Source organism: Pan paniscus, chromosome 2 (genome assembly GCF_029289425.2).
Source record: "Pan paniscus chromosome 2, NHGRI_mPanPan1-v2.0_pri, whole genome shotgun sequence".
Taxonomy (NCBI): domain Eukaryota; kingdom Metazoa; phylum Chordata; class Mammalia; order Primates; family Hominidae; genus Pan; species Pan paniscus.
In genome coordinates, this window is record NC_085926.1 from 51,822,181 (window position 1) to 51,847,584 (window position 25,404).

The 25,404-nt window shown below is 40.6% G+C and overlaps 1 protein-coding gene across 2 annotated transcripts; it reads left to right on the forward strand.

Annotated features, from left to right (window-relative positions):
• The first annotated feature begins 1,608 nt into the window (after positions 1–1,608).
• On the forward strand, positions 1,609–8,480 carry IQCF3 (IQ motif containing F3). Of its 2 annotated transcripts, XM_063602399.1 has the most exons (3): positions 1,609–2,281; positions 2,453–2,500; positions 3,191–8,480. In XM_063602399.1, the coding sequence occupies exons 1-3, from the start codon at positions 2,264–2,266 to the stop codon at positions 3,587–3,589; spliced, it is 465 nt and encodes a 154-aa protein (XP_063458469.1). In that variant the 5' UTR covers positions 1,609–2,263; the 3' UTR covers positions 3,590–8,480. The 2 variants fall into 2 exon arrangements, with proteins under 2 accessions (XP_063458469.1, XP_063458468.1); XM_063602398.1 differs by having other exon boundaries at positions 1,609–2,500.
• The last annotated feature ends 16,924 nt before the right edge of the window (positions 8,481–25,404 follow it).

The following is a 25,404-nucleotide window of genomic DNA, read 5'->3' on the forward strand; positions in this document are numbered from 1 at the left end:
ATGGACAGGATATAATCACAATGATGGAAGCCCTCAATGCTTATTGAACCAAAAACTGTGATGCTATAATCATATAGAGAGGAGGGCAGAAGGATGGGAACAGGTAAATCTTCACTTCATGAAAAGAAGTCAAGAGGTAATATCTAAAAGAGAAAATAATTTTCAATATAGCATGTTATAGAGGTAAATCATAGGAGAAATATACAGAAGAGTTAAAAATAGTTGTCTCAGTGATGGGAGATTCTTTTGGGAGAGAATAAGACAAGAAATGCATACTGTCCTTTTTTATTAATTACAATTTTTATAATTAATTTATAATTATGTTTATAATTTTTATAAATGCTAGATTATAATTATTCATAATTTTTATAATTAATTTATCACTGTAAGTTTTTTTAAACAAGGTACATGAAGTTCTTTTTTGTTGGTGGTTTTTAGTTTTGGTTTTGGTTTTTAACTTTTATTTTAGGTTCAGGGGTATATGTGTAGGTTTGTTATATAGATAAACTCGTGTCATAGGGGTTTGTTGTACAGATTATTTCATCACCCAGGTACTAAACCTAGTACTCAATAGTTACTTTTCTGCTCCTCTCCCTCCTCCCACCCTCCACCCTCAAATGGTCCCCAGTGTCTGTTGTTTCCCTTTGTGTCCATAATAATTCTCATTATTTAGCTCCCGCTTCTAAGTGAGAATATGTGGTACTTGGTTTCCTGTTCCTGTGTTGGTTTACTAAGCCACTATGAGTCCTGGACAGCCTGCAGAACCGTGAGACAATTAAACCTCTTTTCTTTATAAATTACCCAGTCTCAGGTATTTTTTTTCTTTTTTTAAAGGTATTTCTTTATAGCAGTGCAAGAACCGACTAATATAATGTCTTTTATCACTCTGATTCCTTTGTTTGTGGGATGTGACCTATTTTTTTTTTCTTTCTGGAAACTTTTAGGATCTTCTTTTTCCTTGATGTTCTGAAGCTACAAGATGACTTCCAATACCATGTTGAATAGGAGTGGTGAGAGAGGCCATCCTTGTCTTGTGCCAGTTTTCAAGGGGAATGCTTTCAGCTTTTGTCTGTTCAGTATGATGTTGGCTGTGGGTTTGTCATATATGGCTCTTATTATTTTGAGGTATGTCCCTTCAGTACCTAGTTTATTGAGAGTTTTTAACATGAAGAGATGTTGAATTTCATCAAAAGCTTTTCCTGAATCTATTAAGATAATCATGTGGTTTTCGTCTGTAATTCTGTTTATGTGATTAATCACATTTTATTGATTTGCATATGTTGAACCAACCTTGCATTCCAGGGATGACGCCTACTTGATTGTGGTGGATTAGCTTTTTGATGAACTGCTGGATTCAGTTTGCAAGTACTTTGTTAAGGATTTTTGCATAAATGTTTGTCAAGGATATTGACCTAAAGTTTTGTTGTTGCCAGGTTTTGGTATCAGGATGATGCTGGCCTCATAGAATGAGCTGGGGAGGGGCCTTTCCTCCTCAATTTTTTGGAATAATTTCAGTAGGAATGGGACCAGCTCTTCTTTGTTCATCTGATAGAATTCAGCTGTGGATCCTTCTTGTCCTGCGCTTTATTTTGTTGGTAAGCTATTTACTACTAATTCAATTTCAGAGCTCATTATTAGTCTGTTCAGGGAATCAATTTCTTCCTGCTTCAGTCTTGGGAGGGTGTATGTGTCCAGGAATTTATCCATCTCTTCTAGGTTTTCTAGTTTGTGTGCATAGTCTCTGATGGTTATTTTTATTTCTGTGGGGTCCGTGGTAACATCCCCTTTGTCATTTCTAATTGTAAATGTCTTATAAAAACATCTACATTAAATGTTAAAACACCTTAATGTAAAAGGTAGACCAGAATCTAATAGAAAAATCTACGATCCTGGATGGAAAAGCACTTTATTAGAAAACTACAAAAGCAGAATTGTAAAGGGGCAATGGATTTGAACATATCAAAAATTAAAGATAACTGTGGAAGGAAAGGCAACCATGAAAAAAGTTAAAAGGCAGATGACAATCTGAGAAATGATATTTGCACAATTTTTCCTCAACAGAGAGTTGCCCAAGGAAGTCAACAGGAGAGCCAGGTATTTTCTCTTTATCCATCAACTTTGAGCCTGGAAAAGGCACTGTGGCCCCTGGTCATAGTCGCCTTTGTGACATCATGGCCATCTCTTTCTCCATCTTTCCTGCCCCTGCCAAGGTCAGGAAACAGCAACCAGAGGGAGATGATCACCTGAACCACTGCTCCAAACCATGGGCAGTAAATGCTGTGTAAGACTCAGGCACACAAACTCCCCCAGGGGTGGGAGTTGTCCCATGGCCCAGGAAAGCACCAGGCCACTTCTTAGGACCCAGGCAAAGAATGGGGAACTGGGCCTGTGGGGACTTTGCAGTCAGGCTGGTCCTCACCCATGCTCCCCCACACCCATATTCCGATTGCAGAAAGGTGGTCCAGATGAAGATGCAGTAGAAAGACAGAGACGGCAGAAGGTAGGTGGGGCCCAGGAGGGTGAGAGAATTGCAGATCATTGACTCTTTGACCCCAGAGTTCTTAGAATGGAGATCCATCTCTGGCTCAGCATTGCCCTCTTATCCCCTCAAGCCCTCCCTCTCCTTGGTGAACTGAGTAAGGTATGGAGATAGACAGTAAAAGGGGAGGAAGTTTCGTGCGCACAGCCACCTGATAGGTGGGGCTCAGCACAGGAAGTGGAAAGGCCCAGGAGAATGAGGAGGGACTGAGACATGGTAGTGGAAGTCCACAAAAGTGAGATGAGGGGAGACCCCAAAGGGCTGCAGCACCACGCAAGACATTAGGAGGCAGCATCATGGCTGGAGTTTGGACCAAGACACAGGCCATAAATGCAGAGGTTCATGGATTCTTATAAGAATCCTTCAGTTCCTCACACCCTGGTCTTCCAGTTGGGTCTTCTGGACCAGAAAGTGTCTCCCCTAGTCCCATAAACCCGAGAAGTCCACAGATCAAACATATCCCGATTTCATAGATGAGGGCACTGGGACTGTGAGGGTGTCCAGAGCCATGGACAGGACAGAAGTAGAGGACAAACCCCACCCAGGTCTCCTGGGTCCTCAAAACCAGCAGGGAGAGGGCTGATTCTTTAGAGAACCACCTGTGCTTGATGGTGATAAATTCACTGGGAGTCCTCTGCTTTGCTTGGCCAGTTGCTTCTTGCACAACTGCATCACAGAAAAAGGGTGAAGGCAGCTGGGCAGATCCAGGCCTGGTGGCGTGGGGTCCTGGTGCGCAGGACCCTGCTGGTTGCTGCCCTCAGGGCCTGGATGATTCAGTGCTGGTGGAGGACGTTGGTGCAGAGACGGATCCGTCAGCGGCGGCAGGCCCTGTTGAGGGTCTACGTCATCCAGGAGCAGGCAACGGTCAAGCTCCAGTCCTGCATCCGCATGTGGCAGTGCCGGCAATGTTACCGCCAAATGTGCAATGCTCTCTGCTTGTTCCAGGTCCCAGAGAGCAGCCTTGCCTTCCAGACTGATGGCTTTTTACAGGTCCAATATGCAATCCCTTCAAAGCAGCCAGAGTTCCACATTGAAATCCTATCAATCTGAAAGGCCTGGGGCATGGAGAACAGGCTGCACTGCCCTAATAAATGTCTGACCAGGTTGTGTGAGTCTCAGTGATTCCCCTCACCACAGGGACCCCTGGGATTCATGCCCCACTCTTTCTCTGCTTCTCTACATGGGGAAAGACTTCAGCGTAAGTACTTCCTCGTTCCCCTCTCCCTGCCCCAGCAGGGACTATGGCCCCTGTGAGGACTGACAGTGGCCATATGCTGCTGCCTTTACATGCAAATTAGAAATTGCAGCCCAAGGCTGTCCTCGTGTGCAGAGCCAGATGTCTCACTCCACAGCCCTGGCATCATTCCTGTCTCCTGAGCTTGGAATCAGAAGGGTATGGGCTTCACTTTCCTGAAGAATCTGGGCACTCTCTTGGAAGACAGTTGTGTCTGAGGCCATGCTCTTTCATTCAACCATCAGGAGCCAACTGGGGCTTGCACAGGTTGAGTTTCTATTTGCCAAGTCCCTGACAGAAGTCAGGCTGTCAGGCCCTTGGAGCACTCTCCTTGGAGCAGTGTTGTCCAGGGAAAGCACAGGAGGCTGTCCTTAGTGGCAACTGCGTGCAAGGTTTGTAAGCCTCATGCTAACTTGGAGGTTGATGGACAGGAATACCCCTTTTGGAAGCAGCTGATACCACGATCTTAAGGCACCTGAGCTCTGACTCCCTCCTGCCTCCTCAGCACCTGCTTCCCCAGGGCTCTGAACACAAACAGGGCTCCTACTGCCCTCACCTCCTCCCTGTGCGTGGCACCATAACCAGGGATTTCGGCATGGACTGTGATGCTCCCAAACCCCCTGTTTTTCACCTCCAGTGATTTTTACTTCCCTCTGATCTCAGTCACCCACCTTAGACCATTGTCTCCCAAGCTGTCCATGGGGAAGGACCACTTCTTAAAAATGTCCAATTCATCACAGACCAGTTCATATGTAAAACATTTAAAATGAATTATGAGAAAAATATATGGAAAAGTCATAGAGAACAAAAGCCTTATTTTTATTTATTAGAACACATAATATTGGTATTTCAATTTGTTATAATAGTTTCTCCATGCTTATCCTCAATCTCTGTACTTATATCATTGGTAACAAACAGCTCATACGCTGGGTCTGGTCCACAGACCACACTCTGGGTAGCATTGCCCCAGCCCTTGTCATCATTCATCAGTGACTACAGCAATAACATTCATTTCAACCACCCTGGTCTCTGATTTGTTGTTGTTGTTGTTGCCTTCTATCCTCTAGGACAACAAATTGTGCTTGTGATTAGCATCTGAAGCATGAGGCAGTCTTGTGGGACTGAGCCCCCAGGCTATGGGATCTGACACTATCTCTACGTAGATATTGTCAGAACTGAATTGAGGTAGGGGACACCAAGCTGGTGTCCATTGAAGAATCTGCCAGAGAATTGCTTCGTGGGGAGAAATCCCCGCACACTTCTTGGTGACCAGAGGTGAAGTACTGTGTTGAGTAGAGTTGGATGTAGGATAAACTAAGTTTTTTTCTCTATATCTTTAGAATAGCCAAAAAAGTGGACCAACCCAAATGGGTGAATGGTTAGACAACCTGTGGTACATGCATATCACAGACTACTCTTCAGCTATAAAAAGTGTTGACCTAAAAGGAAGAGGCTGAGGCACAAAATATAATTTAAAGAGTTTACTTGAGACAAAGTTAAGACAGCTGCCGGGAAGACTCAGATGCAGGTAACCTTGGATATGAGCTCCATTTGGGCTTTGTTTCAATCAGGTTTTTAAAGGCAAAGAGAATATAGTTGGATCTTACCTTTTGATTTAGTCTGACAGTATCTTTTTAGACCATTAATATTAAATGTAATTATTGATGTGATTGTATTTACACCTGTCATTTTATTATTTGTTTCATATAAGTCTTATGCCCGTTTTGTTTCTTTCTTCTTTAACCATCTTTTTTGTGTTAAATAATATTAGCATGCCATTTAAATACCTGTTAATTTTTAAACTATTTTTAAGTTGTTTTCTTAGTGATTGCTCAAGGTGTTGCAATGTTCATTTTAACTTATTCCAATTAGTTAGTTAGTTCAGGTCCACATTAATTTAATCCTGGTTAAATATAGTGAATTTGCTCCAATATAGTTTCATTTTCTCTCCCCATTTTTGTGCTATTATTGTCATATATATTACCCTTATATATGTCATAAACCCCAAAATAGTGTTTTAATTATTGCTTTATACAGTCTTATGTCATCTCAAGAAATGAAAAGGAGAAAAGAAAAATACATATTTATCAGTATTTTATAGTTACTGAAATATTTACTATTTACAATGTACTTCATTTCTTTCTGCAGATTTGAATCATCTTCTGGTGTCATTTTCTTTCAGGCTGAAGGACTTGCTTTAGATTTCTTGTAAGACAGATCAACTAGCGATGAATTATCTCTGTCTTTGTCTGGAAATGTCTTTATTTTGCTTTCATTTTTGAAAGACAGTTAAACTGGATATGGAATTCTGGGTCATAAGGGCTCCTCCCAGCCCCCAGCATTTTAGAGTTGCTGTTCAATTGTCTTCTGGTTCCATTGTTTCTCATTAAAAGTCAGCCAACTTCATATTGTGGTGTCCCTATATGTATATGTTCTTTTTCTAGCTGTTTTTAAGATTTTCTCTTTTTCTCTGATTTTTGGCAGTTTTAATATTATGTGCCTGAATGTAGATTTCTTTGTATTTCTCTTATTTGGGGTTTGTGGACATTCTTTTTCTTTTTTCTTTTCTTTTCTTTCTTTCTTTTTTTTTTAATTGAGGCAGGATCTTGCTCTGTCACACAGGCTAGAGAGCAATGGCATGATCACAGCTCACTGCATCCTCAACCTCCTGGGCTCAAGCAATCCTCCCACCTCAGCCTCCCAAGGAACTGGGACCACAGGTGCTTGCCATTATGCCCAGCTAATTTGTAAAAATTTTTTTGTAGAGATGGGGTCTCACCCAGGCTGGTCTCAAACTCCTGGCTCAAGTGATCCTCTCATCTCAGCCTCCCAAAGTGTTAGGATTACAGGCATGAGCCACCATAACTGGCCCATTCTTTTTAATTGACAGATAAATTTGTATTTCATGGAACTTCTTGCAACTGTAATCTAACTGGAGTTTTTTGTTGTTGGTTGGTTGTTTGTTTTCCTTTGTTTTTTTTTTACTAAATTTGAGGGATTTCTAGCCATTATTTCTTCAAAATTTTTTCTACTTTGCTTTTTCTCTACCTTTCTTCTTGGAGTTTAATTACATATATGTTAGATCACTTAATATTGTTCCAAAAAGCACTAAGCCTTTGTTCACTAATTTTTAAGGTAATTCTCTACATGTTATTCAAGTTGGATCATTTGTATTGATCTATCTTTAGGCTCACTGACTCATTTTTCTATCGTCTTCCATCTGTTCATAAACCTATCCAGTGAGATTTTTATTTTGGTTATTGTGCTTCTTAATTCTACAATTATTTGTTTTTTATCATTTTAATTCTACCAGTGCGATTCCCCATCTGAAGTCCCCGAGCACACTTATAATGGCTGCTTTAAAGACCTTATCTGCTTATTCTAAATATTTGTTATCTTGGGATTTGCTTCTTTTGGCTACTTTTTTTCTTCACCATGGGTCATACTTTCCTGGGTTTTCATACATCTGATAGTCTTTTATTTGTGTGGTGAACATTATAAATAACATTTTATTAAGACCCCTGATTCAGCTATATTTCTCTAAGGAATGTTGATATATTTTCTACCAGGTTTTAAATTTTTTGGAATCTAACTCCAAATTTTGCCTCACATGCAGTGGCCAACAGTTGAAATCTCTGCCAAGTTCTTTGAGCTACCAGTTTGTCTCTCTTCTGGGTCCTCTGGAGTCTCTCCCCCATGTTTATTGTTCAATGGTCAGCCAAGTGGTTGGGAAGAGCCTACAAGCAGATTCTGGGCTTGCCCTTTCTGAAGCTCCCTTCTTTCATGGATTTCACTTTCTACTCCCTTTCCCTCATTTGTCAGCCACTCTGCCATAGCTGACTTCTGTCTTCTGAACCCTAAAGCAAAAAGACTGGCTTTTTGCCACCCTTCACCATGAGGATTTGGAGTGTCCTGAAGAAAAAAAAGATACAAATATTCTTAACTCAACCCGTGCAGTTTGTATGTTTCAGACCTCAACTTTCCTCCAGTTTCTGCCTCCTTTGGGCCACTCTCCAGTACCTTCAAATAGTTCTTTTTTATCAAAATATTTTATCCAGATTTTATATTGCTATCTATGGGAGGGTTAATATCATCAAGCTATTATTTCATTAATTGAAGCTGCAGCCACGATATTCTTTTTAAAGGGTTTTTTTTCTTTTACACATACTGCAACCTGAGGATAAAGGGCTTTTTAAAAAATGGAAAATATCCCCCTTTTAGAAATACATGTAAAGAGAATAATGAACCCACATGTATCCATCAGCTAGCTTCAACAATTGTAAACTCATCACCAATCAATCACCTTTAAAATATGCCACATAAAACCTGGCCCTGTCCAGATTCAAATGGTATTTTGTTTCTTCCGCTTTTTTCTTCATTTGTTAGTTGGTATTACTCTAAATAGAACAATTTATCAATTCATCAACAATTTTATTGTCCTGAAATATAGTTTGTGTAGAAAAGACAAGATCAAAACCTTGATTCTTTCCCTTTGTTTTCCATTGTTTATCTGGCATTCAGAAGTGACTAATGATTAAATAGCAGACAGGTGCTTCACAAAAAAAATTAATAAAAAATTTTAAAATAACTAGTGATTTTTTTTTGCTTTTTAATATTATTACAAAATTATGGATTTTAACATAGTTGATTTGTTTTATTCCACTGATATTATACTTTTGAATCTTAAACTCTCCCATTTTAGGCCCATGGCAGCCCCTCCAAGTTGGCTTCTGTCTCCTTTTAAAATAGTCAGAGTAGTCTTTGATAACATTCTTTCTTTCTTTCTAGTATAAGATACTCAGGTTCATTGCATACATTTTCTTCACTAGACCTGAAATCAGCCACTTCTCCAAAGACCTCTGATTGCTTTTAGTGGGAAATGGTGTTTACAAACCACAACTTGGGTGTCAGGAGTTTTTGGGGGTTTGTTTGTTTGTTTGTTTTGTTTTGTTTTGTTTTGTTTTGACGGAGTCTTGCCCTGTCACCCAGGCTGGAATGCAATGGCGTGATCTTGGCTCACTGCAACCTCTGCCTCCCAGGTTCAAGCGATTCTCCTGCCTCAGTCTCCCAAGTAACTGGGATTACAGGTGCCCGCCACCATGCCCAGCTAATTTTTTGTGTTTTTAGTAGAGATGGGGTTTCACCATGTTGGCCAGACTGGTCTCAAACTCCTGACCTTGTGATCCGCCTGCCTTGGCCTCCTAAAGTGCTGGGATTACAAGGGTGAGCCACCACGCCCAGCCTAGTGTCAGTTTTTGTTGCTATTAAGTTGGTCATTTCAGGAAACAGAGTTAGAAAATATCTTTTAAAAGAAAAAAAAAAATGAGTCTATATTAAAATTTCCAAATCAAATTTAAGATTACAGATTTTTATTGTTATTTTATATTTCTCTTTCTCCAATGCTGAAACATCTCCATTTCTATGCCATTAGCATAATTAATTATTTTCTTTACACTTGTACTTTGGGTTGCACTAGAAGCAGATTCTGAAATAAGGATTCAAGTGTGAGTAGTTTGGTTGAGAGGTGATCACAGCAAACACTGTAGGACTGAGAAAGAAACAGAAAAGTGAGGCAGTGAGGAAGAAAATAGAGAGGGGAAAAAAGCCTACAAAAAGTACTTTCTATAGCAAGTTACTCATGTGAGCCATGGGGCTCAACTTTCTGGTAATTCTGGGACAATGTACACCACACTTGAGTTATTCCACATAAGGGTAAATGAGAATATTTATCCACCAACTCTCCATCAATCATTGCTTGAGAGCTGCTTCAGGGAACATGAACTTCTCTGCAATTTCATTTTGCTCCATGAATGAATTCCTTATTCGCTTACGACGAGGAAAGGGCCCTCAGGCAGAAAGTGTCAGACATCCTCAGTAAGCAGTTCTGTGTCTAGAGATGAGTGTTGAGTAGACACGAGCAGTACACCAACAGCTTCTGCCGCTCAGATCCATACCTGCCCCATGGCAAGTCCACTCTGTTTTGTCACTGAATCCTCAAGGTAGTGGCCAGTCACAATACATAAAAAGTTTACTACAAGGTAATTACTAGAGCAAGCTATTATCCCCACTTCTCTTAATCTACAGGCTGTAATTCATATTAATCATCAACCTCCTCTAACTTCCTTTCTAGATTCTTCTCACTCTAAGCCAGCCATTTGTCTTGTCTAGGTTGCTTACCTAGTGGAGTAATCCAAACTTTCCTTTCTCTTTATCATGTCAGGCCATATATGCTCTAGATGCTTGTCTCATCACTGAGCATGAACTATCAAGAAGCTTTTCAGCAAATCTGCATTCCAGATATATTCCTTCCTACTTCCATTAACTACTAACATTTCTATCTTGGGATACTCAGAGTCAATTACCCTGGCCAATATAGAAACTCCTATTACAGTGAGAATTTGTGTAGCCACAGCTTCAGATTTAGTGGGACCCTTGTTCTGTCCCTTAATAGAAGCATCCTCCATGCATGAATTAGGGCTTTTAATAACACAGAGCATAAAGTTGGAAATGGAAAGTACAACTTCCCACGTGGGTCACGGAATACAGGTAAAATGGGCTGCTCCTACTTCTACCCTTTATTTCCCAGATCCTTATATTCTAGCTATAATACAAATACATAGACCATATAAAGTTTATTAATTCAAAGCATATACCTCAGGCCAGACAAGAGGGCTTACATTTGAAATCCCAGTGCTTTAGGGGGCCAAGGCTGGAGGATCACTTGAGCTTAGGAGTTCAAGACCAGCCTGGGCAACATAGGGAGACCCCGTCTCTGCAAAAAAAATTAAAAAATTAGCCGGGAGGCCAGGTGCAGTGGCTCATGCCTGTAATCCCAGCACTTTGGGAGGCCAAGACGGGTGGATCACCTGAGGTCAGGAGATCAAGACCAGCCTGACAAACATGGAGAAACCTCACCTCCACTAAAAATACAAAATTAGCTGGGCGTGGTGGCACACGCCTGTAATCCCAGCTACTAGGGAGGCTGAGGCAGGAGAATCACTTGAACCCAGGAGGCAGAGGTTGCGGTGAGCCAAGATCATGCCATTGCACTCCAGCCTGGGCAACAAGAGTGAAACTCCATCTCCAAAAAAAAAAAAAAAAAAAAAATTAGCAAGACATGGTGATGCATGGCTCTGGTCCCAGCTGTTTGGCTTGCTGAGCTGGGAGGATCACTTGAGCCTGGGAAGTGGAGGCTGCAGTGAAATGTGATTATGCCACTGCAGCCATTGTCACTGGGTAACAGAGCAAGATCCTGTCTCAAAAACAAAAACAAAGAAACAAAGTATATACCTCATCATTAAGTACAATATCTCAACACCCAGAGTGTCATTCCCAAGCTAGTGCCTTAGCTATGCTTTCCTACATTCTGTTAGGTCAGAAACGTTTTAATTACATGGTAGGACCACTTCGATCCAATGTGCTCATGTGTCCATTGGTCACGTTTCTTTTCCCAGAATGTGGGTCCCTTGATCCAAGGTTGTTATATGTATCCTATATCAGTAAATCAGACCCTCTGTGCTCCTGGGTAGTAGTTTTGGCCAAGATACTGAAGTTAGCCAAGACCAACCCATTCCAGCAATATGTACAAATTCTAATAAAGAACATATTGCTGTCCCCTCCAGGGGGAACGGTCTCATGTAATTAACCCTGAGCGATAATGCTGAAACACAACCAATAGAACCCTTAGAATCTTGGACAAAGCTATGACACACAGCAAGTGAAGTAGAAATTTCAGAACTTCCCATGAAAGATAGTGAAAGAAGATATCAAAAGGCTTAAAGGAGCAGTGGGCATGCTACAGTAAATATATAAAGCCAGAAAACCCACCAATTGACTATATCCTGTGGAAAACCCAAAGGACATTTTGTTTTCTGAATCAATAAAAAATGTATTAGTGAGAATAGCACCAGCATCAATTTTAAAAAGCTTAATGTAGGCCAGGCACGGTGGCTCACGCCTGCAATCCCAGCACTTTAGGAGCCTGAGGCAGACGGATCATTTGAGGCCAGGATTTTGAGGCCAGCCTGGCTAACATGGTGAAACTCCATCTCTACTAAAAATACAAAAATTAGCCAAGAGTGGTGGCACTCACCTGTAATCTCAGCTACTCAGGGCACTGAGACACAAGAATCAATTGAACCCGGGAGGCAGAGGTTGCACTGAGCCAAGATCACACTACTGCACTCCAGCCTGGGCAACAGAGAGAGATTCTGTCTAAACAAAAAAACAAAAAACAAAACCAAACAAAACCACAACAATCTGTTTCCCTATCCTCAGGAATTCTGGAAGAAAGAAAAAGGAGAGAAAACTCAATGTGGTATCTCCTTGGTAGGCAAGGGCTACTGGTAAGAGATGCTCCTATACAACTGGGGTCAGTGAAAGCAATGCAGATAATAGGATCCTAAATTGATACAGGCAGGAGCATGCATCTATCATAAACCAGATGGGTACAATTAATGTGAAGAATGGCAAAGGTGGGGTAGCAGTCACAGGTCTTGACCCACAGAGAGATCTGGAGACAGATGTGGTAAATCTAGGTGCAAAGCAGATAGGCAGCCAACAAGAGTATGCTTAATATATACAACCAGAAGAAATCAAAGATAGATTGTCAGGAGGCTGAAGTTCACCATCCCAATAAAGAGTCACAAGCATTTATCTGGTTTCTGTATCTGAACCAGTTTAAACATTATGCTTATGAAAAGAGAGCCTGGGACCTCAGAAGGAAGGACTCTGCAACACAGTAACAAGTGTGTATGGTAATAATTGACCCCGTTTTTCTGTATATACTATGTGACCATATCCTAGGGAAAGGAAAAAGGGCAGTGAGTCTGAGTTGACATTGATACCTGGGGATCCAAGGCATCATCAATGGCCCCCATGTTAGAGTAGGGTCATATGAAAACCAGGTAATAAATGGAGAGCTCATGAGAAACCATTGGGTCCATGAACTCACCCAGTGGCTAGTTCCCAAGATCCCAATGTCCATTTGGGATGAACATACTTGCTAGTAGACACAACACCTGCTTTGGTTCCATGGCATATGAGGTAAGAGGTATCCTAGTGAGAAAGGCCAAGTGGAAGCCTCTGAAACTATCTGCTCTTCTGGCTAAGAAAGTAAATCAAAACTAAAATTACATTCCAGGAGGAACGATTGAGATTACTGAGATGAAGTGGTGGTCCCCATTAAATTTCATTTCACCAAACTGGCCCTAGCCAAAACTAGGTAGATCCTGTAGGATGACAGTGGACCAGATTCAATAAACTAGCAGCCCCAATTATTTCTACTGTACCAGATGATGTATATTGTCTAGAGCAGTTTAACATTGCCTCAGTACATATGTTATTTAGCCATTGATCTGGCAAGTGCCTTCCTTCCCAGCCCTATCAGAAAGTTCAATTTTATTTGTAACGGCCAACCGTATGCCTTTTACTATCTTGCCCTAGAGCAATGTTAATTCTTCTGCCCACTATTACAATATATTATAATATAATATTCCACAGAACATCACACTGGTCTACTCTATTGTTGACATTGTGCTAAGCAGACTAGATGAGCAGGAAGTGGCAACTACATTGCAGGACTTGGTAAGGCATGTGCACTCCAGAGAAGACAGATAAACTCTATGAGCATTGAGACTTTCACTACGTTAGTAAAAAAGCAAGTGGTCGGAGACATACCGGGGCATCCTTCCAAAATAAAGGACAGATTATTATACTTCACACCTCCCATCGTGAAGACCGAAACAGAACATCTAGTATGACTCTGGCTTCTAGGAGCAGTATGTTTCACTTCTGGGAATACAGCTGTAACCTCACCATATTTCAGGTGGCATAAATGGCTGTCAGTTTTGAATAAGACTCAGCAGGAAATGTTCTGCAGCAGGTCTGGGTCATGGTATAAGTAGCTCTGCCACTTGGGCCACATGATCTGGTAGGTCTTAGAATATACTTCTAATGGTGGTGGGAAAAGATGCCATGTAAAGTTTATAGCAAATTTTATTGCTTGAATCATAGCACAGGTTCCTAGGATTCTGGAGCAATTCTATGCCACCTACAATAAATTGTACACCTTTTGTCAAATAGCTCCCAGTGTGACACTGGGCTATGATAGAGATGATGTGCCCAACCATGGAACTCCACGTGATCAATCAACCAGAAATGCCCATCATAATTTAGTTTTTGTCATATCCACAGGGTGAGTGAGCCCAGCATCAATCCATCATAAGATGGAAGTGGGATGTTCCTGACTGAGCATGAACAGAGCTGGGGGAAACAAGAAAGCTGCGTTAGCAGGTAGCCCAGAGCTCCATGTCATCTACCACCATTCCGTCAGTGCCTCTCCCTTAGTTTACACCTGAGTGTGCATGGGGATTCTCTTATGATCAGATATTGGGAGAGGAACATATTGATGTTTGTTCCTAGATAGGTTGACTCAATATGTGGGTACAAGGCAAAATTGGCCTGACAGTGTAGTATGGTCTCACTCAAGCCTGGTCTTAAAAGATGGGAGTGAGGAGAAGTCCTCCTAAAGAAGAGAGCTTAGGGCAGTGGACCTTATCATCAGTTTGTGGGGAACTGAAGTTAAAATATATTCAGATTCATAGACAGTGGTAAATGGTTTGGTCCATCGGTCAGGGACCTCGAAGGTAAAAGACTGGAAGATTAGGACAATGAGCTCTGTAGTAGAGGCCTGTGAATGAGCCTATGGGAATGTGAACAAAGTGTAAAGATCTTTGTAAGACATGTTAATACCTGCCAGGGAGTATCCATCATGGAAGAGGCACCAGGCCATCCACGAAACTGAAAACTTGGCTTAATAGGCAGGAATGAGCCATGTTCATCTCCGCTGTGCCTTTTAACTTGTTTTCCATTATCATCTGCCTCTGGATTCCTCAGATCCAGTATTTTTTCCTACGGCTTTGAACGGAAGCTTGGGATTGAGTTTGGGACAAAAATATGTCTCAGGAGGGTTGCATAGACCCCTTATCATAAGCCAAATGCTAAGGTGCAACTGTGGAACTGAGTCCTCCTCCAACAAGGGAGAGAAAAGGATGTCTTGTGACATGCCCAGATAACTGGAGACTATAGCTATGTTTTCTAGGATTTGGGTGCATGGAGCTTGGCTTTGGTTAGCTCCCTTGGTCTTACTTTCCCAAAAAGGAAACCTCTGAGTGATGGGCATCCTATTTATTCCCATCACCTGGCAGGATTTGCAGGATAATTGCTCAAAACTACAATATTGACCTAGATTTTTACATTACCCATCCCCTTCTTCTTTCTGAACTGCAGCCAGAGATTGCTGGTTGGTTCACAGGAAAAAGCAGGATTAGTCTACAATGCAGGCGAAAACTTAAAAACATTTAGTAACTTTAGAATTTAAAGACAAATGTATGATAAGTTTTGGAACATAATTTCTCTTTCTCCAGTCCTCATGTTTGTTAAGAAACAAATGATCATAGGACTGAGTGGTTTGCAAAATAGACTTTAGTTTTATATGTAGCCTGATTATTTGCATAAAGTGCAGCAAGAATAACTATTTCTACATAGGCCTTTTGGATTGGCTTTGATAGAAGTCTGTTCCACAAGGAATCTCAGATAAAACCTTTTAAAGCCAAGCCCAGCCATGGGTTTCTATCCTCAAATACCTGCAAGTTGGCTGATCCTCTCCTCTTAAAGTCCCAAGATAAGCTTGGAGCTCTGGGACCTGTTAGAAAGTGACATTCTTTTTTTTTTTTTTTTTTTTTTTTTTTGAGACGGAGTCTTGTTCTGTCACCAGTCTGGGAGTGCAGTGGTGCGATCTCACCTCACTGCAACCTTCACCTCCCGGGTTCAAGCGATTCTGCTGCCTCAGCCTCCAGAGTAGCTGGGATTACAGGTGCATGCCACCATGCCTAGCTAATTTTTATATTTTTAGTAGAGTTGGGGTTTCACCCTGTTGGCCAGGATGGTCTCAATCTCTTGACCTCATGATCCAACCGCCTCAGCCTCCCAAAGTGCTGGGATTACAGGTGTGAGCAACTGTGCCCAGCCAGAAAGTGACATTCTTTACTGACCACAGGTCAGGAACCCTGTACAGGGACTGTGTAGATGAGGGTATGAAGCCGGTTTCCCCACTGGGCTTCTATTGGCTCTACAAATCAAGCTTAACTCCTTAAAGGGAAGCATACCTTTCCAGTCAAATCTTTGGTAAAATAACCATTTTTTCCAATTGTGTCCTATTGCAAAAGAAAAATGTATTCTTATTGGACTGATGCAAACAACTATATTGCCATAAGTTAAGAATACTCACAGACACTTTCCAAATTCTAGGGGAACCGGGCAGAGAGAAACAAAGATGCTCCAAATTTTGATTACAGGAGTATACCTTGCTTAATTATTAAAGGCTGTAAATAGTTCAAAATACGTTTCCTTGGCTCTGAGAAACAAAACAAAGATCAGCAATATTCCAATCAAATGTCAAAAAGATTGCTTCAGCTTTCTGAGTTCAGTCCATTTAGTCAATTCTTGTTTTGCTTGATATTTGTGAACATTTCAGCTCTTCCTAAGTCCTGTACTTTTTCTTTATCCCTATGTCACAATCTCCAGAGTTATCAGAAATCTGTATTTGAGAGCACCTGTCAGAGTCCTATAGCTTATTATAAACCATCTTTTGAAAAGGATTAAAACAAGACAATTGTCTGTGAATAACAAAATGTCCTGGGTAGTTACAGTTAGAAACACAATTGACAAAGAAGTTTGGTTTTCTCCGTGGTTTACAATAACTTAACAACCTTAATTATGATTGATAGCATATACTCAGACACAAGAATTTTAGAAATCCCATATAATGTTGGAACATATATTAGCATTCACCAAAATGCAACCTGAAGAAGACTGAACATCATTTTGGCAATCCCATGTACCTAAACATGTCAAATAATACTGTTTACCTCTTTTCTGGATGTTTCAGGGGCTCTCTGAACCATCCAAAAAGCCAGGCATCAGGAAAGACAATTTTGAAACTGAAGTTTGATTTTGGGAAGGCTGTTAAATATGTTCAAAGTTTAAAACACTTGATATTGGTCAGGCCTGGTGGCTCACACCTGTAATCTCAGCACTTTGGGAGGCAAGGCAGGCGGATCACAAGGTCAAGAGATCAAAACCATCCTGGCCAACATGGTGAAACCCCATCTCTACTAAAAATACAAAAATTAGCTGGGCGTGGTGGCACACGCCTGTAGTCCCAGCTATTCAGGAGGCTGAGGCAGGGGAATCACTTGAACCCAGGAGGTAGAGGTTACAGTGAGCAAAGATTGTGCCCCTGCACTCCAGCCTGGCAACAGGCTGGAGTTAAATAAATAAAAACTTGATATTATGAAATAGAATTCCAGATTACCATAAACTATTTATTTTGCCAAAATGATGACTCCAAAATTTTAAAGAAGCAAAAACCTTCTATAATCCTTTACAAACTTTGCTGAAGAGCAGATTAGTGCCTTAAGAATACCTTGTTGTGCTTTTATTTCAATGCTTCACTTACAGAAAAACCATATAATACCTTTTGAACTTAGTCAATACGTTCACACAGAGAACTCCTTTGCAAGATTAATTTCCACAATCCTTCCACCACTTGTTTGAACCTTCAGCTTTATCTTAACTAATTTAAAACAATTCTTTAATCCTAGGCAAAAATTTCCATTTCCATGCCTTCTTATAACCTTTTGCTGAAAAACACATTTTATTGTTCTTACACATCTTGCATGTAAATCTATTTCCAGTAGTCTCAATTACATGTTACAATGGTAACTCCTAGCAATTTTTAACTTTAATGTAAAACCTGGTACATTGTTTTAATTTTGTGCTAGGTGCAGACAAGGTTTGCCTTCTTAATTAACGGTGTGGTTAGTTCCATGTGTCCCCAGGCCTTATCAATTGTGAAGCCAGTAAATCAAATAGTTTTCAAAACCCAAAAAGCAGTTTATCACCTTAAAACATTTAGTAAACCTTGCATCTAACCTGCATAATCTAGTTCACCTATTTACATTTTAATGACATCTGCATTTTACCAGTAATCTTTAAGGCTGTTTTTATTTCTCAAAGATTAGTCACATGAACTGAAAGGTACTACATATTTTATCTTCTCTTTAAAAAAATATTGGATCCAAGCGTTTGTTTTTCTTTAGGCCAAATGAATTATAGCTCTTTTTACAGACATCACACACACACACACACACACACACATACACACACACACACACAACGACAGGCTGGAGAAAACCCAGTCGCTGGGTGGGGCCCTTTAAGAAACAGGGCCAGAAAGGAACTTTTTCCTTAAGGCAGGATTGCTAAACAAAGCCTTGCCCCCAGAGTTACAAGCCATGCCCTCAGGATGTAAAACAAGATGGAGGCTTGCAGGGAAGTTTGCTATGAGCCATATAGACATGCAAAACACACCAGATCGGCTATAGCTTAAGACCAGCCCCGCAAATCATTTTTCACAATTAAAGTTTTACAGAGAATATAAACAGTGATAGTTCCAGGGGCTGGCCTAGTAAAATGTCTTCTAAAAGGGGGGGAAAAAAAAACTTGCTTAAAAGTTAACTGCTGGTGGGGTGGAGAAAAGGAAAGAAAAAATGTTTTAAAATGCCAGCAGAAGAACCTCTTATTCTTATGCAAGTCCACCAGGGAGACAAGTTTAATTGTTGTGGGTCAGAGCTGGCTTCCCTGGTCCAGGGATGGAGAGACTCCATGGGCACGTGGCAGAATATGCCAGCTAGCTGCCTGGGGCACCTTGGGCCCTGTGTCCCAGCCCCGGCAGGGAGGGAAGGGTGGAAGGGAGCCGCTGCTTGCTGGTCTGTCCTGAAAAAGGGAGGAAAAGGTCATGGAGACCAAGGCCGATCTTACCAACCCCTGGGAGCAACAGGGGTGGAGGCATGGTTTCCCATGAGCTCAGAAGTCTGTGGATGAAGAGGCGTAGAAATGACAGCGAGAGGATTGAGTCCCCATTTCACTCACCACTTCTCCAGCCCCCATGTTGCATGCCAAAAATGTTGCAGGACTTTTCCTTAGTTCAGCTAAAAATGGGGTCCTTGTCACACAGCCACAAAAATTTAGACTTGCAGATGATTTGACGGGTGAGTAAGGCAGGGTTTTATTGGGTGAAAAGGGACAAAGGGAAACAGGAACCCTCCACAAAGCCAGAGTCCCCGCTGGTGTGCTTCCCACCTCACAGTTTGAATCTCAGGTTCCACACAGGAAGAGGAAGAGCTAGGCTCCTCCTTGCTGTGGGCTCCACCTCAGTGCGCACTCCTCCCAGTGTGCAGGTTGGTTGGAGGTTTTACCAGGGAGCCCTTCCCACCTGGCTGTCTCAGCCCTGTCTAACAATGTTATAATTTTGTATTTCAGCAGTCATACATATTTTAAAGAACTTAAGATGAAAGTAATTTATTATATTTGCCAAGATATTTCCCATTTTGGATGCTCTCCTTCATTTTAACGTTCCAGATTCCCCTTTGTCATCATTTCCCTTCTGCCTGAGTAACTTGTTTTAGCATTTCTTTTAAAGAAGGTCTACAGGAGATGAATTCTTGTGATTTTTCCTTCACTGAGAATGTCTTTATTTTTCCTTCTTGATGAGTATTTTCAATAGATATAAAATTCTGGGTTGACAGTTGTTTTTACTTGGCACTTTAAAAATGTTGTTCCACTGTTTTATGGTACTCCAATGACATAAATATTACATCTTTGCGTATTGTACCATAAGTCTCCAAGGCTATGTTTCTTTTGCTTCTATTTGTCTTTCTCTGTGTTCAGATTTCAGAATTTCTGTTGCTTTATTGTCAAGTTCACTCTTTCCTTTGTCATCTCTATTATGCTATTGAGCCACTCTATTGACTTTTTTATTTAATTACTGAATTTTTCAGTTCTAAAATTGTATTTTAAAAAATGCTTCTATTTCTTTGCCAAGAACCCTATATTTCCATTTGTTTCAATATTATTCAGTCTTTCTTCTTGAAATATATCTGTAATAACTGCTGTTGAGTCTGTGTGATAATTTTAACATGTGGGTCATCTTGGGGTTGACATCTTTTGATTGCCCTCTCCATTGATAGCTGTTCATGTTTTTCTTATTCTTAGTAGGTTGAGTAATTTTGTGTTGTATTCTGAACATTTTGAATACTATGTTGTAAGATACTGGGTCATCTTATAACCTTTTCATTTGTTGGTTTGTTTGTTTTAGCAGGCAGTCAATCCAATGAGATACAGCCCATTTTTTTTGTTGGCTGTAGTTCCAATGTTAATTTTTTTTCAAAGCTTTTGGCATGCATTTCTAATCTATCCTGCATGTGTGCCACCCTTGGATCAGTTTAGGATCTGGGCAGTGATATTATCAAAGAAAAACTAAGCTGGACACTAGTTAAAGTGATAAAGACAGATCTTAATCAGTAATAACTATTGCAAAAAAGAACAGACTCCAACAAGAGTTGAACTCAACTTCTATTTGTAAACAGCTAACTGGGCATTTTAAAGGGAGAATGAGGGAGGGGGCTAAGCAGGGACTCAGTAGAGTCAGAGAAAGCAAAAATTACAGAAAGCAGTAAGGTACAGGGGTGGGGTTTAGTCCATGTGAAGCCCATCTAGGTTTGCTAACTGGTAGTTCCTTCTGGGAGCAGAATCTAATAGAAAAACATCATCCTAGATGGGAAAGCACTTGTTTAGAAAATTACAAAAACTGAATTGTAAAGGGAAATAGATGTATTTGACCATGTCAAAATTTAAGACATCTGTGGAATAATACCAGACAGAGCAACTTAAAGGAAATAATTTTTAAACACATAGTAAAAGAAACAATAAGGCAATTAAAATGGTACACTAGCAGATATCTACTTAACACAAAGGAAGGCAGTGATGGAAGAACAGGAAACACACACACACACGACCTATAGAAACAGACAGCAAACTGGAAGAAGTTCTTTCTCATTGGTAATTATATTAAATTAAAAGTAAAAGCAGAGATTGGCAAAATGGATAAAATACATGATCCAACTATAATTAAGTATAAGAGACTGGTTTTAGATTCAAAGACACAAATAGGTTGAAAATAAAGGAATGGAAAAAGATATGCTTTGCAAACAGCAACCAAAACAAAGATGAAGTAACTATACTAATATCAAACAAAATAGATTTTGAGACAAAAATTATTACTAGTGACAAATAAGGACATTATATAGTGATAAAAGGGTAAGTTCATCAAGAAGATAAATACATATGCATCTAACAGTGGAGCACCAAAATATATGAAGCAAAAACTGACAGAATTAAAAAGAGAAAGAAATAATTCAACAGTCATAGTTGGAGGCTTTAATATTGCATTTTAGCAAAAGATAGAACAGCTAGACAGAAGATCAGCAAGGAAATAGAAGACTTGAAAAACACAATAAAAACCGACTACACCTAATAGACCTCTACAGAATACGCCATCCAACAAGAGCAGAATATGCATTCTTCTCAAGTGCACATGGAACATTCCCCAAGATAGAACATATGTTAGAACAAATCTCAATACATTCTTTAAAAATTGAAGTAATATAAGATATATTATCTGACAATAATAAGATGAAATTAGAAATAAATAATGGAAGAAAATTTGGAAATTAAACAAAACATTGCTAAATGACTAATGGATAAAAGAAATTTAGAAAACATTTTGAGATGAATGAAGACAAAAACTCAACATACCAAAATTTATGGAATGCAGCAAAAGAAGTGCCCAGAGGGAAATTTGTAGCCATAAACACCTACATTTTTAGAAAAGAAAATGTACAAATCAATAACCTAACTTTCTACCTTAGGAAACTGGAAAAAGGACACACTAAACCCAACACAAACAAAAGAAAGAAAATAATAAAGGTTAAGGCATAAATAAATAAAGGATAATTTTAAGATCAAAAAAGAAGGTCAATGAAATGAAAAGTTGGTTCTTTGAAAAGAAAACAAAATTGACAAAACTTTAGCTAAGCTGAGCAAGGAAAAAGAGGGAAAAACACAAATTACTGAAATCAGGAAAGAAAGGGGGAGCATTACTACCAACCTTACAGAAATAAAAAGAATTACAAAAGAATATTATGGTGAATGAAATGGACAATTCTATGCCAACAATAGATATCATAGATGAAAAGAACAAATTCCTAGAAAGACACAAACTGCTAAAACTGACTCAAGAGCAATAGAAAAATATTAATAAATCTATATCAAAGAAGTAAAGAGATTAAATTAGCAATAAAGCCACTTCCCACAAGGAAAAACCCAAAACCAGATTGCTTCATTGGTAACTTCTACCAAAGTTTAAATAACAATTAACACCAATTCTTCACATACTCTTCCAAAAAACACAAGAGGAGGGAACACTCCCACTCATTCTATGAGGTTAGAATTACCCTGATACCAAACTTAAACAAGGACGTCACAAGAAAAGGAAATTACAGATCAATATTTCTTATGAATAAAGGTGCAGAAATTCTCAACAAAATACTAATAAACCAAATACAGCAGCTTATAAATAGAATTATTATGCCATACCCAGGTGAGATTCATCCAAGGGATGCAAGATTGGTTCAACAAACAAAAAACAATTATTGTGCCACCGTATTAATAAAATAAAGGAAAAAATCCCATTAATCATCTCAATTGATATATTAGAAAAAAAACTTTAGACAAAAATCTAACACCCTTTTATTGTCAAAAAACAAAAACAAAAAAAAGAACTGGACAGACTAGGAATAGAAAGGAACTTCCTCAACCTGATAAGGGGCACCAGTGAAAAATTCACAGCTAACATTGACAGGTGAAGCTGGCTGGGCTTCTGGGTCAGGTGGGGACTTGGAGAACTTTTCTGTCTAGCTAAAGGATTGTAAACACACCAATTAGCACTCTGTGTCTGGCTAAAGATTTGTAAATGCACCAATCAGCACTCTGTAAAAACGCACCAATCAGCGTTCTGTGTCTAGCTAAAGCTTTGTAAACGCACCAATCAGCACTGTGTACAAATGCACCAATCAGCGCTCTGTGCCTAGCTAAAGGTTTGTAAACACGTCAATCAGCACTCCGTAAAAACGGACCAATCAGCACTCTGTAAAATGGACCAATCAGTGCTCTGTAAAATTGACCAATCAGCAGGACATTGGTGGGGCCAAATAAGGGAATAAAAGCTGGCCATGTGAGCCAGCAGCAGCAACCCGCTTGGGTCCCCTTTCACACTGTGGAAGCTTTTTTCTTTTGCTTTTCATAATAACTCTTGCTGCTGCTCACTCTTTGGGTCCACACTACCTTTATGAGCTGTAACACTCACTGCAAAGGTCTGCAGCTTCACTCCTAAAGTCAGTGAGACCATGAACCCACCAGGAGGAACAAACAACTCCAGCCACCTTTAAGAGCTGTAACACTCACTGTGAAGGTCTGTGGCTTCACTCCTGAAGTCAAGCAAGACCATGAACCCACTGGAAGGAAGAAACTCCGGACACATCTGAACATCTGAAGCAACAAACTCTGGAAACACCATCTTTAAGAACTGTAACACTCATCGCAAGGGTCCGCAGCTTCATTCTTGAAGTCAGCAAGACCAAGAACCCACCGGGAGGAACCAATTCTGGACACATTTTGGCGCCCAACGTGGGGCTATCATCTATCACCAAATGGTGAGTACCATCAGACCCGTTTCGCTTGTTATTCTGTCCTATTGTTCCTTAGAATTTGGGGGCTAAATACCGGGCACCTGTCGGCCAGCTAAAAGTGACTAGCATGGCCACCAAACTAAAGACACGGGTGTCAGGCTTTCTGGGAAAGGGCTCTCTAACAACCCCCGACTCTTTGCAATTTGGAGCATTGTTTGCCTGGAACCAGCTTCCACTTTTCCTGTACTTCTGGGCTGAGCTGAGGGTCAACAGACAGGAAAGCCATTCAGCTCCAGGGTCCCGACAATGAGTTGGCTGACTCTGCGGCCATAAGCAGAACTCTTAAACTCATGTTGCCCAAGCGAGACTTGCCCATCTATCCTATCTTTGCTGACCCTTGCCTCCTGGGTCCTAATGCTTGTCAGATAAACTTCCTCTCGCCTCTCTTCTCTGAAGCTAGTCCCACTTCTAAAAACCACTCCCTGTCTCTGGTGCTTTTCTAGTTTCTCCTGTAAGAATGATTTCTAGTATAAACTCCAGGACTCTGTTACCTTCTTTAGGCACCCAGGCTCACCAATCAGAAAGACATAATTTTTGCCCAAAGCTCCGTTGGGGCAGGGGACTATCTTATCTGGAATTTTAGGATCCCTCCTCAGACTAGCAGGCCTAACAAAAGCTATTCCAGAAGCTAGGATATGGGGAGCTTCAGAAATTATATCCTTCCTATTCATATAAGTGAGGACAAAAATGCATCACTCTTCCAACTCTGGAGATCCCTCACCTCCCTCAGGGTATGGCCCTCCACTTCATTTTGGGGGCATAACATCTTTATAGGACGTGGGTAAAGTCCCAATACTAACAGGAGAACACTTAGGACTCTAACAGGTTTTCGATAATGTGTCAGTAAGAGCCACTAAATCCATTTTTTCTCAGTCCTCTTTGTGGTCTAGGAAGACAGGCAAGGGTGCAGGTTTTTGAGAATGTGTCAGTAAGCGCCACTAAATCCTATATTCCTCGGTCCTCCTTGCGTTTTGGGAGGAAAACTAGTGTTTCTGCTGCTGCATCAGTGAGTGCAACTCTTCCAATCAGCAGGGTCCAGGAACCGTTGCGGGCTCTTGGGCAAGAGGTATTTCTGCTGCTGCATCAGTCAGTGCAACTATTCTGATCAGCAGGGTCCAGGGACTGTTGCAGGTTCTTGGGCAGGGGGAGAAACAAACAAACCAAAACCACGGGTGGTTTTGCCTTTCAGATGGGAAACACTCAGGCATCAACAGTCTCACCCTTGAAATGCATCCTAAGCCATTGGAGCCAATTTGACCCACAAACCCTGAAAAAGAGGCGGCTCATTTTTTTTCTGCACTACAGCTTGGCCCCAGTATGCTCTCTCTTATGGGGAAAAGTGGCCACCCAAGGGAAGTATAAATTACAATACTATCCTGCAGCTTGACATTTTCTGTAAGAGGGAAGGCAAATGGAGTGAAATACCTTATGTCCAAGCTCTCTTTTAATTGAAGAGAATACACAACTATGCAAAGCTTGCAATTTACATCCCACAAGAGGACCCCTCAGCTTACCCCCATATCCTAGCCTCCCTATAGCTCCCCTTCCTATTAATGAGAAGCCTCCTCTAATCTCCCCCACCCAGAAGGAAACAAGCAAAGAAATCTCCAAAGGACCACAAAAACCCCTGGGCTATCAGTTATGTCCCCTTCAAGCTGGAGGGGGAGGGGAATTTGGCCCAACCTGGGTACATGTCCCCTTCTCACTCTCTGATTTAAAGCAGATCAAGGTAGACCTGGGGAAGTTTTCAGATGATCCTGATAGGTACATAGATGTCCTACAGGGTCTAGGACAAAAGTTCGATCTCACTTGGAGAGATGTCATGCTATTGTTAGATCAAACCCTGACCTTTAATTAAAAGAATGCAGCATTAGCTGCAGCCTGAGAGTTTGGAGATACCTGGTATCTTAGTCAAGTAAATC

Excerpts from the sequence above, each read along its gene's own strand:
- IQCF3 (XM_063602398.1), top strand. The coding sequence starts at position 2,264 with ATGGGCAGTAAATGCTGTGTAAGACTCAGGCACACAAACTCCCCCAGG. Across the intron at positions 2,501-3,190 it reads AAAGACAGAGACGGCAGAAG|TTGCTTCTTGCACAACTGCA; the intron begins GTAGGTGGGGCC and ends TTGCTTGGCCAG.